The sequence below is a fragment of the Momordica charantia genome (assembly GCF_013281855.1).
Source record: "Momordica charantia cultivar OHB3-1 chromosome 3 unlocalized genomic scaffold, Mcharantia_2.0 BLBB01000003.1, whole genome shotgun sequence".
NCBI lineage: Eukaryota > Viridiplantae > Streptophyta > Magnoliopsida > Cucurbitales > Cucurbitaceae > Momordica > Momordica charantia.
The window spans coordinates 21,137,448-21,152,781 of record NW_028275161.1 but is presented as its reverse complement, the minus strand read 5'-3'; the positions used below and the strand labels follow the sequence as shown (position 1 = coordinate 21,152,781).

The 15,334-nt window shown below is 35.6% G+C and overlaps 1 protein-coding gene across 8 annotated transcripts; it reads right to left on the bottom strand.

Annotated features, from left to right (window-relative positions):
• Positions 1 to 1,136: 1,136 nt before the first annotated feature.
• LOC111008871 (P-loop containing nucleoside triphosphate hydrolases superfamily protein) lies at positions 1,137 to 13,064 on the bottom strand. Of its 8 annotated transcripts, none has more exons than XM_088121497.1 (29): positions 12,875 to 13,064; positions 12,556 to 12,757; positions 12,301 to 12,425; positions 11,976 to 12,092; positions 11,628 to 11,774; positions 11,291 to 11,489; positions 11,118 to 11,209; positions 10,858 to 11,015; positions 10,157 to 10,278; positions 9,969 to 10,060; positions 9,511 to 9,754; positions 9,331 to 9,394; positions 8,123 to 8,271; positions 6,973 to 7,043; positions 6,689 to 6,862; positions 6,220 to 6,291; positions 5,460 to 5,561; positions 5,287 to 5,376; positions 5,106 to 5,184; positions 4,931 to 5,024; positions 4,762 to 4,831; positions 4,460 to 4,639; positions 3,077 to 3,199; positions 2,901 to 2,984; positions 2,597 to 2,781; positions 2,308 to 2,446; positions 2,162 to 2,221; positions 1,678 to 1,782; positions 1,137 to 1,586 (listed from the first exon to the last, which is right to left on the bottom strand). In XM_088121497.1, exons 1-29 carry the CDS (start codon positions 12,968 to 12,970, stop codon positions 1,473 to 1,475), a joined length of 3,549 nt encoding a protein of 1,182 aa, XP_087977623.1. In that variant the 5' UTR covers positions 12,971 to 13,064; the 3' UTR covers positions 1,137 to 1,472. The 8 variants fall into 8 exon arrangements, with proteins under 8 accessions (XP_087977623.1, XP_087977624.1, XP_022137418.1 ...); XM_088121498.1 differs by having other exon boundaries at positions 11,127 to 11,209; XM_022281726.2 differs by having other exon boundaries at positions 11,118 to 11,489.
• Between the last annotated feature and the right edge of the window lie 2,270 nt (positions 13,065 to 15,334).

The following is a 15,334-nucleotide window of genomic DNA, read 5'->3' as shown; positions in this document are numbered from 1 at the left end:
ATTATCAAAAATTTCATTTTAGAAAAAATGAAAATACAACGATGTGTACATGAAATCGTTTTTTTTTTTTCCTTTTTAGGTATAGCCTAAGAAGTGTACTTCAAAAGAGAGTAATATCATAATATGTTTCATAATAATAAACCAATGAGTAAATATCGATTAGTCTCAATAAATTCATCGCTCCTACCTCGTATTGTAAAAGAAAAAACAATAATAATAAAATAAAACAAATAGAGTAATTGAGCAGTAAAATAAATAGTTTGAAAATTCATTCGTCTTTTTGGATTATAATAAAAACTATAATTTAACATAAATTAGAATTATGTACCTGATCAATAAAGGTAATAAAAACGACAAAGTTTCTACTGATGGATATTTCAAATAAAACAATTATTTGAACCTTATTACTATACTAATTGATAAGTTACATTACTGGTTTTTTATATGTTAGGAGATTAATATTAAATATGACATTCAAACTATCTCGCATTTTTCAATAAGTAGTGTAGAGTTATGTAATTCATGCTGGCGATTCCTGTATAGCCGGTGGAGGAGCTGAAGCTGTAAACTCTGATGCTGCCGTGATGTGAGCGAGCCGGTTGAGTTTGGTGGGCCCTCATACTCCGAGTCACCATCCGTTGAGCCGAGAACGGTGCTGAAGAAATGATGGGACTTCTTCTTTCCTCCCTGATGGGGGATGCATGCTGGCTGACGGATGTTGAACCTCCCTTTCCTTTCATGGTCCGAGTTTGCCCCTTTTTCGTAAGACTCTCTGGTGACCTTTCCATGTCTAGAGAACCATTAGAGTGAAATTGTTTAGTTTGGAGCTGTGAAATCTGTGTTAGCCCAAAGTTGTGTAAGCTTTTTACTGACTAATTTTTTTCGATATAGTTTTAATGTACTGTACATTATAACTAGATTCCGACAAATACTTTATTTTACTGTCAAATCGGCTTCATCTCACGTGAAACCCTTAAATAAATAAATAAATAAAAAACTACCAATGACAATATGAAATAAAATGAAAGGGAAGTTGTTGTTTGTTTAGTTCAAAAGATGTCTTATCTCCATCTGCAGGGTACAAAGGAGACTATGCTACGGTTATTGTTCAACCCAGCAAAGAATGAGAGGGAAAATGTAAGAAGATGGTGATTTTTTTTCCTCTGCTTCCAAGTAAATAAAGTTCCAAATTTAGGATACATTTTTTACTGATGGCACAAAACACAAGTCATGGAGATGACCAAAACTCTGGTCGGCTCCACTCCTATACCAATCATTCTGAACTAACTTTCAAAAAAGAAGAGAGAGAGAGAGAGAGAGAGAGAAAAGAAGTTACAAAAACCTATACTTTCATACTAGAGAATTTTGGCTTCCAGAAAGACCCCAAGATAAATTAGATTTCAGCAGGCACTGGCGTCTGGAGAAGCATGGATATTAATGGGAGATACTCGAGGATTTGTACAGATATCAGCTTACATGAAGTAACTAAGAGCCTTCTTTCTCCTAGAACCCCCTTCACCGTAGAGCTCGTTCCACTGTAAAAGCTCGGTCATGTTTACAGACTCGGACGAAACGCTTGCACATACCTGATGATTTGGAAATTATTCTTAACATACAAGACAAAGCAGAAAAAATGGCCAAAAGGATGTATTCATATAATTTCAGATATCCTGTTACCCGTTCATGAGCGTATTTAAAGTCGTTCATATTTAGAGGCCGAATATCCTCACTTCCACTAAGCGCTGGAGCTGGCCTGCCATCTGCAAGAGCTGCAGCACGCTCCTGCCAATGCACCATAGCAACCAAAATTAGCAAAAGTAAAATATTGACCTTTTGAACCTTCAGATTATAAAAAATCATGCAGCAGCCAGAAAAAGAGTTCAGCACTAATGAAAGGGGGAAAAAAAAAACCCAAAACATCTCTGGCATCTTAAACTTATCGAGCATGAGAAATCAAGCTCACTCATAATGAAAGAACTTGCCTCTTCTTTCCTTTTCCAATATTTCTCAAAACATTGACATTTTTAAACATCATAAAAAGTTCGTGAGTAGGACCAAGAAATACTTCGACAATAGTAAAGTAAAGTGAATCATCTGTGGCATCTAACATGTGTTATAAATAATCAAGCATGTGGTGCTAGCTCATGATAAAAGAACTTGCCTTTTTTTCCTTTTCCAGTATCTCTTTAATTGGACGGTGTGCGGCAGCAACACAAAGATTCTGAAGTAAAAAAATTATTAATAATAAATAACTTTGCTGCAAGCGGTGAACCACCAACAGGAAGTCAGAAACAGTATAATATTTACCTTAAGGTCACTCCCAGAATATCCATCTGTCATGCTAGCAACTGAATCAAAATCGAAGTCTGGAGATAAATCTTCTTTTGCCAAAATAACTTTTATTATTTTTGCTCTGTTTGGAGCATCTGGCAAGTTCACCATCAACCTGCAGACGAAACAAATTGTGGATCTTCTGCAAGTGAAAGGTACTACTAACACAATAAAATTTAAAAATTATAAGGAGAGCATGTCTTTCGCCCAGGAGTGTTAGACCCGTGCTCTGAATCCAATGAGCACTTCTTAGGTAACTATTTACCTACGAGGAAGCCTTCGAATAACAGCTTCATCAAGGTCAAAAGGTCTGTTTGTGGCTGCAAGCACCAGCACCCTTTCTGTGTCTTTTGTTCGCAAACCATCCCAGTTTACCATAAATTCATTTTTCATTTTTCGCATGGCCTCGTGTTCCCCTGGATTTTCTCTTCGACCCAACATGCTGTCAACCTAATGAATACCATCAAGTTTTTAAAATAATTTTAAAATAAAAATAAAAACTCAAGGTGAGTAGATGCTCATGATGATGTTGCAGATGATTGATAGACAGGATATATGGGAGGGTTTACTTCATCAACAAATACAACACTTGGGGCAATTTTACTGGCTAGAGAGAAAACAGCTTTCACATACTTCTCGCCCTCACCAAACCACTGCAGAAAGACGGGAAGAACTTGTAAAACAAAGGGCAATGAAGTAAACCACAAGTGAATGCTGTCGACCTAATAATTATTTTGCCGTTAACCTTTGACGTAATGCTTGACATGGAAATGTTGATAAAATTTGCACCAGCTTCAGTAGCCACAGCTTTTGCGAGCATTGTCTTACCTGTTCCAGGTGGGCCAAATAACAGAATGCCCTTGCATGGCTTCACATAAAATAGCTAGTGAGATTCTTTCATAAACATGGTTATTCATTTATATAACCAAGCTATATGGCAGGTGTCAGAAAAATATCTAATTTCTGAGGTACAAAAATGACAAGCAGATATTTAAACCAAATAAGAAACATTAATTGACACTTGAGTATGGTAGTAAATTGGCACCCTATAAAGTTTTCCTATAACTGACATCGGTTTCTTCCTTAAGGAGCTCTATAAACCCCTGTGGAAGCATAAATTTACAAAGAAAGCTAAAATTTTCCTCCTGCTAGTTTTCATGGTGGCATTACTACCTACAATAACGTACAAGCCAAAAATCATTATTGTGCTCTTCAGCCAATTGTTTCATTCTCTGTAGAAGATCTACTGAAGAGATGTCAATCATAAGTTTACAGACTGCTGCTCTGTTCAAATGTGGCAGCTCATAGAGTGCAATTAGCCTTACCTGTTCAGGGTAGGACTAATTCCTAACCTCTTCTGCAGCTTTCACTTCAAAGAGCAGGTCAAGGTACTTTGGTTAAATGCTATTAGGGCCGTTTTTTGGAGGCTCAGTTGGGAAGGACAGAAGATTTTCTCAAGATGCTTGTTTCAGTCCTTTAGATATTCGGGACAACATACATTTTATAACCCCGAATACGTACTCTTGCTCCAAAGAGTTCTTAACTTGTCTTTTCCTAATGTTCCTAATTACTTCTCTCTCTCTAGAATACCAGCTAGGTATTTGGAAACATATATGGAAAAGATCCTAAGAACTTCATCTGGAAGGGAAGCTAGTGATGAAAAAGAATTGCCACCTCGTTAGCTGGAAATGTGCCTCCCTCCCCTTCTCTCTTGGTGCAAAGGAATCAAAACACTAACTAGAGTTTTATTACAAGCAAGAGAGAATGGCAAAATCCCAAGCTTTCAAGAGGTTTGGTGCTCTGTCCCCTTCTTCCCCTAAAGCTCTCACTCCAGACTTCACTTCTAATTACCTACCTATCTTTTGTATGAAATAAGATTAACATTCAGACTTAGTAAACAGCACTTACAAACCAAACAATCAGTTAATGTTCTAGAAACTGCATTTAAAAATGGAGATGAAAATGGCATGAGTTGGTTTTTAAAAAAAAAAAAAAAAACTACATTACAATGCATATAGTAAAGGGAAAAAAAAACATGAAAGCAGAAGATCCATGGCCAGATATCCGTTAATTTCTCCAAAATAACCAGATGTCCTACAAAGAAGGATATATTTATTAGTACATTTACCTTTGTCAACTGCCCCTTGCAGAAAAGTTCAGGCCTTTGTAAAGGAAGCATCACCAACTCCTTTAGAGTATCCTTCACATTTTCAAGAGCTCCAATGTCATCAAATGTAACTCCTATATCACTAGGTGGAATAACGTCTGCTAAAAGCCTTTTCTCAAATTCATTCTCCGTAACAACATCCTAAGTTTCCAAAGAGAGTATGGAAGTGATTAACATAGTAAACCAACAGAACGGCAAAATGGCCAAAAAAAAATAATATTTGATCAATAAAGGAACCAACTGCAAGAATTTGTAATAGCAACCTTAAGTGACTTCTTCAAACACTTAGATTCATTCTGGATAGACTGTAAGATGCTAATCCCATATTGAATACTGCAAGAATTGCAAGACAGAATCATATCTGTAATTAGATGAACTCATGTGGCATAAAAAATATATTCAAAAGGGAGAAAGGAAGAAGCCATAGACAACCTTTCACTAGACAAAAGAACTCTAGAATCAGGATCAGCTTCTAAATTCTGCATTAAATGATGGCTTAAGGCCCATCCAACTACCTTCTCTGCACCTGCAATAGATGAGAAACTAGTACTCACTACTCAGAAAACCCTGATAACTGCAATTGGTATGGTTTGGAGGTGCAACTCACTCTCGTTTGTAAGTGTTTGATCCTTAATGCATAATGCCTCTAGACCTTCGCAATCCATCCCACTCCTACTCAAAACCTGCTTTTGAAAATGTTGACCATAAGATTACAATCTAAACTGCATCAACAAAGCTACAATATATGTGGTTATCCAAACTTTAATTAGCAAAATGCAAATGCTTACAACACGCAATTGATTAAGATTTCCCTTCATTTTTAGAGTTTCAGCATCTCGTTCTAGTTGGTGCTTCCATGATACAAGGAGGCTCTCGTCCTACGGTCATTTAAAACATAAAAGTTTAAAATTTTATCTACAAAAAAGGTTATGAATAACCATAGCTGTCCTTTCCCATATACCTGCGGCATGTGGATTGTAACTTTATTGGGAAATAGTTTAGTAAGAAGTTTAGTTGCTTTTGGGACCTCCTTTCCTCTGTCGTGCAATCTTCCAAAACTATCCTGAGAAAACCACAAGAACATAAAACAGCGTTATGCATGTGCAAAATAAATATCCCATCATAATCACATCACAGTGTAGATTTTTTCTCAGAACAGAAACAAAATAATTGCAAAATTACATATGGCACAGCAAAGATTATCATCATCCAGTACAACATTTTTAACAAGATTATTATTAACTATAAACGAAGTTTTCACCGGCGCACTAGAAAGTCACTGCAGCCTAAAATTTATTATTACTCAAAATGGATAATTAACTTAACCAAATATGAAGGGGATATCAAGTAAATTTGATATCATAGTTATAATCTGCAAACATGGGAAATTATCACAAGTCATGCATTCAAAATTCAAACACAAGAAATAACAGATAAAACTCCCATTTCAAAATAAGAAGGATTGTGAAGTAAAACTAGAGAACAAAGATGATGTGTGATTTTTTTCTTGGAATGGGGTTCTCTCGTCTTTTGGTTGGCAGTCCCGCTGCACTCTAGCCCTAAGATGATGTGAGATTTTATCAATTTCAGGAAGATTTATGAAAACCCTCTCTTATCCATGAAGTGCACAAGTAATCATCTCCTTTGAAACGTTCAACAGAACGCATCTGTAGAATCTAGAACTAATATATTTTCTTAAGTAAACTATAACTGATCTTTACCGGAAATGCCAAGTCAAGAAGAGCTGTCTGATTGCTACCAAATTTTGTGAAAAGCAGACCACCAGGATGTGACTGCAATGAAAAGAAGAAAAATTAATCGGCAAGGACACAATAAAATTCATGGACAGTGAGCATTAAAAGTACAAATTAGAAATTAAACCAATATTATCAAATATAGGCAATGAACCAAAATCTCTCCCTTTTTATCTTTTGATTATTCTAAGCAGAGTAAGGAGTGTTCAAAGAAATTTTGTTTCAAACAGGTCAAGTTTTGTTCTAAAAATATTCACACAAATATCAAGGTCAGATATAAAGGTTTCATATAATGAACGCCATTTTTTTAATAAAAAATTATAAAAATGGACAAATAATCATGAGAAAATTTATAAAGTTCTCAACAAAAAAATTGGAATGAAACTAAAAGGAAATCTGAGCTCAACTCCAGGAAACTAAAATTAATAGGAATCACCTTCTCCTTGCGGTTGTCAGTATGGGTATGAGAGCCAATTACAATAACATTGTCCGGAAGCCTTTCTAGTCCACTTTTAAAAGTAGAATATGAATCTAAATTTCCAACAAGAGACTTCTCAGCATCTTTCATGAACAAAATGAAAGGAGAATTTCTGCTTTCACTAAACACCGCCTGATTAAACAAGTTAGAAAGGCTAAGAAGATGATAAATAAAAATTGTGAACAAAAGAAACTTAGTATTCTAAATCCAAAAAGAAAAAAGAATAAAACAAGAAACTCTACCTCAAACAAAATATCAATGAGTATCTTATCCAATTCTTCCACGCCTGAGTTCTCCAACCGGAGATCGGCAACTACAGAGAGAAAAAAACATTTGTCACTCCCATGTGCAAGAGAAAATTCGAAACTTGATGCTATGTGTGGGAATATGCTTCATAAACATTGTTAAAACAAAACAACTTACAAGATAAAACTTGTCAGAGAGATAATCACAAAGGAAAAAAAACAACTTACTTGCAATTAATAGTGAGGGTTAGCATAGTTTTTTTTTTTATAATCATATCATCTTAATGAAAGCACAAAAGAACAGCCTAAAACAAGAATGAAGAACCAAGCCCAATAAACGCAGAGAGTACCATAGACCTATCTACACCTAAAAGAAGGATTTCATATTTCTTTCCAACCATATATAGTAAAGAATATTTCTAAAACTATCTTGCCATAATTAACAGCTTTCTCCATCATCATGCAAATAGACAAACTTTTTTTAAGAAGCAAATACTCAAACTATAAATCATAGAAATGTCAAATATTTGCCTCAATTTAAAGAACGTCGCGGGAATAAACGAGCAAAGACATGGCATGTCGTTTAACTCTTCTAGGGCACACTTATACACGATACGTCAATTAAGGCCAAGGACAAGAGAAGAGGTGCTCTAGAAAAAACTAGTCAATTAGACAGAAACTTACAAGTAAAAAACACCAGAAAATAAGAGACAGTGCATGATAATCCTCGAGCTAAGGAATAATATTGACTCTTTGCATTGTAGAGAGAAAGAGAGCTAACTCATTGATTTTTCAATAAAAAATGGTTTACTGAAACAAAATTCAAAGACAATAGATTCCATCTAGTCAGAATGACCATGAAAATCGAGAAGTTAAAGCTGAGGCAAGACGAATATATTAGGGGAAATTGAAATTTGAAACTAAAGAATATTATTTTGAAGTCAAGGTCCTCCCAAAATAAAACATCACAACCATCTCCCCACCAATATAACAAAGAACATAGCTTGATAGATAATGTAGACCTATCATGTTGGCAACGGTTAGCAACTCTTGACTCATTTCAACATACACATTTGGGGAATGACATGAAGATGACATAAACTTTATGCAACCAAATCAAAGGAATTAGTATGATTGAAAATAATACCATTACAAAAATACCCATAGCCTCCCTCACAATAGCCCCCAAGATCAACTCCATCCGGTATAAGTTTGTCAAACTTAACACCAACTTTTGATGAAGAGTTGCTGTCAAAAGTTAATACAACCTTACCACGAGTTCCATTGGGTGGACCCCTAGAAAGTAAGAACAAAACATTAGTTATAGCAAAACCATTAAATGATCCGTCATCATGTCAAGGATAAGACGAGAAAAGTATAACCCAAGAGCAAAGTATAAAGTGGATGTCTGTTATGTGCCTTGTACGAACAGAGAATAAAATAAACATACACGCATATAGCCAAAGTAAGAAAGTTCCCTATGTAAAACTCATATCAAAATTAAAAAGGTTTGATTATATGCAACTAAAATTGTAAGTTTAATTCATATTTAAGAAGGGATTAAATGTCCATGTCCATGTTTATTTAATATTCACATATAGTTTTGCTAGGATTAATGAAAAGGATATAGCTACTAGATTAGAGATGAAACAGACAATTGAAAAGAGCACAAAGAGGACCATCACCCAACCGGTAGTCTTAAAAAAAATCACACACACTGCTCATCATCAATAAATAATTTCAAAAACTTGGAAAAACAAGGGAGATCAACAAAATTGCGTTCACGGAGTTCCCGTAAGTGCCCTTAACCACAAGAGTAGGCCCCAAGCAAGATGTCATAGTATTTACTCATAACCTTGTTCCACAAAAGCATCATGGTATCATACTCTAGATGGAAACACACTAACTATTTAGCCAGAAAAGCCAAATCTCTGAGCCACAGATTTCTTGTTCCCAACCTCTCTTCCTCCAAACCCCCCCCCCCCCCCCCCCATACACCTGCGAGCCAATGTCTCCTCTGACAAAATGAAAACAATTCTGAGCACAAAAACTCATGCCAAACCAGTGAGACGGCTTGTTGTGTAAAAGCTCAATGGATGAAAAATAAAGAAACAGGAAAGTAGCCAACACCTACATAAAACTCTATATTCAATCCTCAACTATGTCATTAGTAAGTTTACGTGAGGCTGTTAGCATAACAGTAGTTATTTTAGGCAAACCAAACAACTAAAAATATTCCACATATACACATACACAGCCAAGTTAATAAATATTTAAACATGAAGGGGAAAACACCGGTACAAATTATTTGCTGACAAAGAAGAAGCTAAACCAAAGTGTACATAAGTACTGTACCTTGAGGGAGACGTTGTTGGATAAATCCCACCAGAAGCTGAACCTATAAATCTTACTCTATCACCTGAAAATTTCATACTTGGATAAATTTTTGGTGACTAATTCAAGGAAGTCTACAACATACTAAAAGCAAAAGAACTAGAAGCTAGGCCAACTCTTAAAATAATCTCAATCCTATACCAATTTTCAAAAAATTATTCTTTGCTGTCCCAGAAGAAGATGGTATTGAGTCCATCTCCATCTTAGGTTGGGAATCAGGGACAAATAATGTAGCATTTGAGGAGCTCGGAGTATCTTCTTCACCAGCCATTTGATCTGTGTTCTTGGTGATTTCAGTAGATACGAGACTCTGTTTAGAACAATTACAAGATTTTTCTGCATTAATTCCATCCTTCACCAGTTCTGCTTCCTTTGATGATAAACCCTGCAACACATTGGAGCAGTCCTTATCACCTCTGACAGTAAAATTTCAAAGCAAAAAATAGAGAATGAAAGAAGGATGACAGCTGCTCCATGGACCAAGACTACAGGCATAATGTCGAATAGTAGATGCATAAAAGCCATCACAAATAGCAAAATGAACATCCATACAACGCTTGACTAGGATATCAAATCAAAAAAGGTGATCTCGATCTTACACCCAAAAATGAATGGCTATCAAATATGAGTAACTTAGCCCCATAGTAATTGGCAAGTGCCTTTGCAAGCATCTCTTGATATATCTCCGAACCTGCAGTGACATTTTCCAAAAGGATAGAATTCAAGTATTATTAGGAATATAGACAATGGACGTCTGATCTTTACTAGGCATGAGAGAGAGACTAACCAGCAGGACCGGAAAGTAGAATTCGTGGATTCACCGTATTTAAGTCTGAGGTATACTTTGAATGTTCTTTATGCTTCAGGTGTATGAAAGAAGCAGCAATAAGCACATTCTTCGTATTCTCGCTGAAAAAAGCAAACAAAGTCTTCAAAAGTTCATACAATGTGCATATGAAATTGTTCAAAAAATCTTAATTGGGATTAGTTTAGGATTAATCTGAAAATTCTGGGAATTATAATTTGGTTCGATAGCAGTAGGAATCTGAAATGAGATTCTGGGCTATTATTTGTGAGAAGAAAAAAATAGAAGGGAAACAAAGAGTAAAAATAGAGAGAAAGAAATAGGTCTAGGGTTTGAGACTTGAATCCACCAGTCTTAACCAGAAAATATATTCTGGATAAATTGATTGGTTATGCTCGCTGGAACGTTTTCCAAATTAAAAATTCAAGACAGAGTAACCCTAGCTAGCTTGTCCAGTAAACTTATTGCTCTTGTACTAGGACTTACAAATCCAATTATGAGTAGTAAATTTATTTAAAACAAGGATTTAAACACCAAGGCCTCTAATTTACAAAAACTAGGCTTCTATCCAAAAATGAAGCAACGGGGAATCTGGCAACTAGTAGAAATGTATTATACAAAACAAAGAGAGAAAGCTCAAAACAACATATGAAGAACACGACATGTAAGGATGGGATGTGTACCTCAAATAATATGGAAAGTTCTCAAATGAAACTTCTAAGTCCCTTCCATCAATAATCCCCGCATGAACATCTTCTTTAAATGCTGCACACCGCAAAGACATTCCCGAGGTTGATGCTGGCTGCAACTCCCCAATCCACTGGTTTCTTTCTTCCATTACCTGTTTACAGATACTTTTGCTCAATTTCAGTTTACAACTAGTTGACTGTGCTAACATCCTGAACAAAGGCCCTATCAAATCATTCACCCCAGAGAGTTTTACATTGCCTGCCTCTATGACAGCGTCTGGATTGGAGCCGGGATGAAGATTCCTGTTAGTTGTGCTCGTGTCTACAGCTTTATCATTTCGTACTTCTGGATTTGAGTTGGCTTCAAGAGCATCAATTTCAAGTTCCATTGCATCATGAACAACAGAATTAGAAGGTAGTTCAGCACCTTGGTGTGTTTTACTGCTCTGAGAAGGAGGCTTCCAACGTGATATATCCTGTCTGAGGCTTGAAAGAGAAGCCAATATCGAGGCCCCAGCCACAGCAGAAGGATCACCGGTCCTCTTTCCAAGCTGCAAGAATTTTCCAACGCCACTCTGAACCTCTAAACCTTTAACTGAAACCTCATTCATGAGTTGCTGAAATATCTATATTGGTATAAATCAAGAAAAGTGCCACATTCATTGAAAGGCGATAAGCAGGAATTGGTTAGATGGAGTATGAATGTAAATGATATACAATGTATAAAACAACAAAAATTAACTGATTTGATAACTGAAGGATACATATGCATGGTTCCCCAAAGCACCAAAGACCACCTCGTCACCAGAATTAAGCACGCAGCTGGCGCTCTTCTTGACTGTCAACCCATTAACCATCACTGATCCCTTGCCACCCGTACTTTCAAGCACAGCTACAGCACTGACCTCGCGCTGTACACCCCCAGAGTAAAAGTGGTATCAATTATTCGTTGTTCATTAGCACTACTAAAAAAATTATAGTAAGAAAATGTCAAACGCTCTATTTCAGTTGATTGAAATAGATGTTCTTCAGTTAGTATGTTTATGATCAACTACTTGCTTCTAAATTTAATGAGCTAAAGCCATTTTTAAGTAGATGCCCTTCAAAGATACCTGAGTGTGCTTGATCTTGCAAAGTGTCCCGCTAATGGTATGATCCTTCAAGGGAAAGTTGCAACTTCTACTAGAACCAATGGTAAAATTTGACGAGAAAATATCAACATTCGCATTCTGCATTTAAAAACATTGCTCAAAACCCCATAGAAAGAGTCCAGACAATACTACAAATCATAAATTCAGTAAGAAATGAAGCCGTATCAAGCACATATAAAGAACGGATGGGAATTCAATTTAACTTGGATCTATAATTCGCGACTTCAAAACTGATAAATAAAAACCAAAAGAAATGTTACAAATTCTTGGATAAGCGTCCAATCACCTGACCGAACTGTGAGAGAAGCCTACACCAAGGAGTCGCCGTCTCAAAATTTGGATTCTGCTTCGCAGCATAGAGACTCCAGGATGAAAATGAACTCCTAGGCTTATCCCCCACCAGCGAAGTTCCTTCAGCATTTGAAACAAACCAAATCAAACCCAGACGTTCAAAGTCATCCTTTACTCGACATTCTCTTTCTTTATGAAATAAAACCAAAAATCTGTGACCATTTAAAACTTGGGAGTACGAACCACCTACCCTCGGCGATAGGTGCGGTAACGGCGGCGGCCGCTGGTGCAGCATCCTCCTTCAAAGAGCTCACACCTTCTCCAGCGTCAACTCCGACGATCGGACCACCGCCTGGTCCATGCTCTCCGGGATCCACAGTCGGTGGGGTGCATAATTCCTTAGAATTCTCCGCCACCGGCATCGATTTCTCTGAGCCACAGCCATTTTCCACCTGAAACCCAAAATCTTTAAACAAATCAAGAAAGCAAAACTCCCAAGTTCCAATAAATGTCCCAATAAACTCAAGACTGGCGAAACAGGACTTAGATTCCACTTATCAAACAACCACCTTCTGACGCTTCGGTGACGATGGCTTCTCCTCCGACGACGAAGATCTTTTGCTATTGCTACCAGAGAGAGATCCACTTCTTCTCGTTGAAACCATGACTCTCGTCTGGGCTCCCCCTTTTTTTTCCCCTTTTTTTCTTTTTCTTTTTTTCTTCCCCTTCGATTTCCTATCTGTTTAAATGCCAAATAGAGGACATCGAGAAATTTTATAGAAACGTCAATTTTGTATTTTATATTTTAAAGAAAATTCCGGTGTAAAAAGGTTGCATGGACTTGGAGATTCAATACCCCGTTATCAGACCCTCTCGAAAATTTATTACGGCGTAGAATTTTAATCCGCGCACTTTAGCAAGCGTTCTGGTAGTGAGAGTTGGTAGCGTATTCTAGCACAACGAATCCGCTCCCGCTAACGTACGCTACCGAAAAATATGAAGCTCCTTCCTTCGTATCGTTACGCAGCTTTTAGATGGTAAGGAGTTTCATGTAAATACAAATTTCATCAACCTTCCATTTAAAAAATTATGCCCTTCGCTTTTTATTTCAATTATCACGGCTTTTCTTTTCTTTTTAGCCCGCACGTTTGAACACTAAATTATCAATATAATTATTAAAAAGGGAGAAAAAAAACATACGAAAAGTATGATTTTTTCTTTTCTTTTTTTTTTAAGTGATGAGAATTTGAACGATAAACCACTAAAATCTTCTTTTGTATTGATTCTCGAGAAATATTTTTAAATTTAAATAAAATCACTCTTTTCAACTGTCTTTAATTTGCTGTATCAGATTAATAGGGGTTTTTGAAATGGTTCCCCCAATTATCTTAACAAACTTTTGAAATTTTTCATATTATCCTTCAATATCTACCATAGATGTTATTCCTTGCTGCTACGTACGTTGACCTTGACTTGACAGATTCATCCAATTGAACCCACACTAAAAGGAGGACCACAAGCTCGGGCTCGACGAAACTGAAAGTATCAACATGTTGAAACTTCTTGGGGTTAGCAGTGAAAGAAAGAGCCCAGCATTCATTTCTTCATTCATATTCATAGCTTAGTCTACTAAAATCAAATGAGCGTCTTTTTTTTTAATTAGCAATGTAGTCTTTTATAACAGTTGTTGTCCTTTATTTTTATTGAAGAACTTAAAGTACAAAATATAATTTGTTTAGTACAACATGTGATAATAGAGAATCAGACTCACGATCTCATAGTTTGAGGTATATGCTAATTATTGTTGAACTGTTCAACTCTACATGCTTTGATATATAATTTGTAACTTAAAGGTATATATGTTTTAAATAATTATCTTATAAGAAACTCATAAATTAATTAGTAACATAATATTTTGCATAACTTGGGCACGTTTTTTTTATTATGGCTACTTAGGAACAATTTAGTATGGATTTATTAAATAATCTGTTTTACATATTTAAAAATTAAATATACCAAATAATCTTGTATCGAGACTGATTTTTTTTTCTCTTTTTGAGGGGTAGAGACTGATTTTTAAAATTAAAAAATGAATAAAAACATAGCTGGTATCAATTATTTATTTTAATATACTCAATGTCTGAAATCAAGCATATTAAGTTTTTTTACCATAACAACATGAAAAATTTAGAATTTGACTTCTTAGTCCAGATATATGCATTGATAAATTAAACACGAAAATAATTTTTTTAGTACAATAAATGGGGACATGGGTTCGAAACTCCACCCCTCAACTTCAAGGAAATGAGTAGGTGCCAATTATCTTTGATGTTCGTGCTTTTTTAGTAACATGTGGGGATTAGAAAATTCAAACTCACTATCTATTGGTCAAAAGACAACTGTCAATTATTACTAAATTAAATTCAGGTGGGTACCGCTCGTACTTATATATGCACGCTCATGTTTGTGTTGGCAAACAAATAAAAATAAAAAGCAAAACAAAAAAGAGTTGATAACTCCAGCAGAGACATTTCAAATTATAATAAATGTTTCTAAAACCAATTAATTTTTGTTCCTTAAAATATCCATGCCCACCAACAATGCACATGACTATGCTTGATATTAACTGGATTAGCTTTTTATTGTCGGGTATTAGTAAGTCATATTTGAAGAAAAAAGAACCAAAAAAAAAAAAACATATAATTCTATTCATAAATTTGAGATATTTAAACTGCATTGTGGTTTATAATTTACTTAATTGTTACAATTATCCCGAGTAATAGTATCGTTAAACGATAAATACTATGATGTTATCTGTATTTCTATGGATGGTACATGAACTAATATTAACTTTGTTGGAGAGTAAAAACTAACACGACGCGTTGATCAGTCATGTCCACTCAGTAAGATTGATATGATTTGTACATCAAATAAATATAAAACCTTATCTATCAACGATGATCAACCTAAAGAAGTTTATAATACAAACCGATTCTTCTTAATTGCACGTTCAAGCTAGAATGAGACAC

Bases quoted from the DNA above. Each gene is read 5' to 3' on its own strand.
- LOC111008871 (XM_022281722.2), bottom strand. From the start codon at position 12,970: ATGGTTTCAACGAGAAGAAGTGGATCTCTCTCTGGTAGCAATAGCAAA. The intron at 12,758-12,874 runs GTGGTTGTTTGA...TTTGGGTTTCAG, and splicing joins CGTCACCGAAGCGTCAGAAG to GTGGAAAATGGCTGTGGCTC. The intron at 1,783-2,161 runs GCAAGTTCTTTT...GTGCATTGGCAG, and splicing joins TACTGGAAAAGGAAAAAAAG to GAGCGTGCTGCAGCTCTTGC.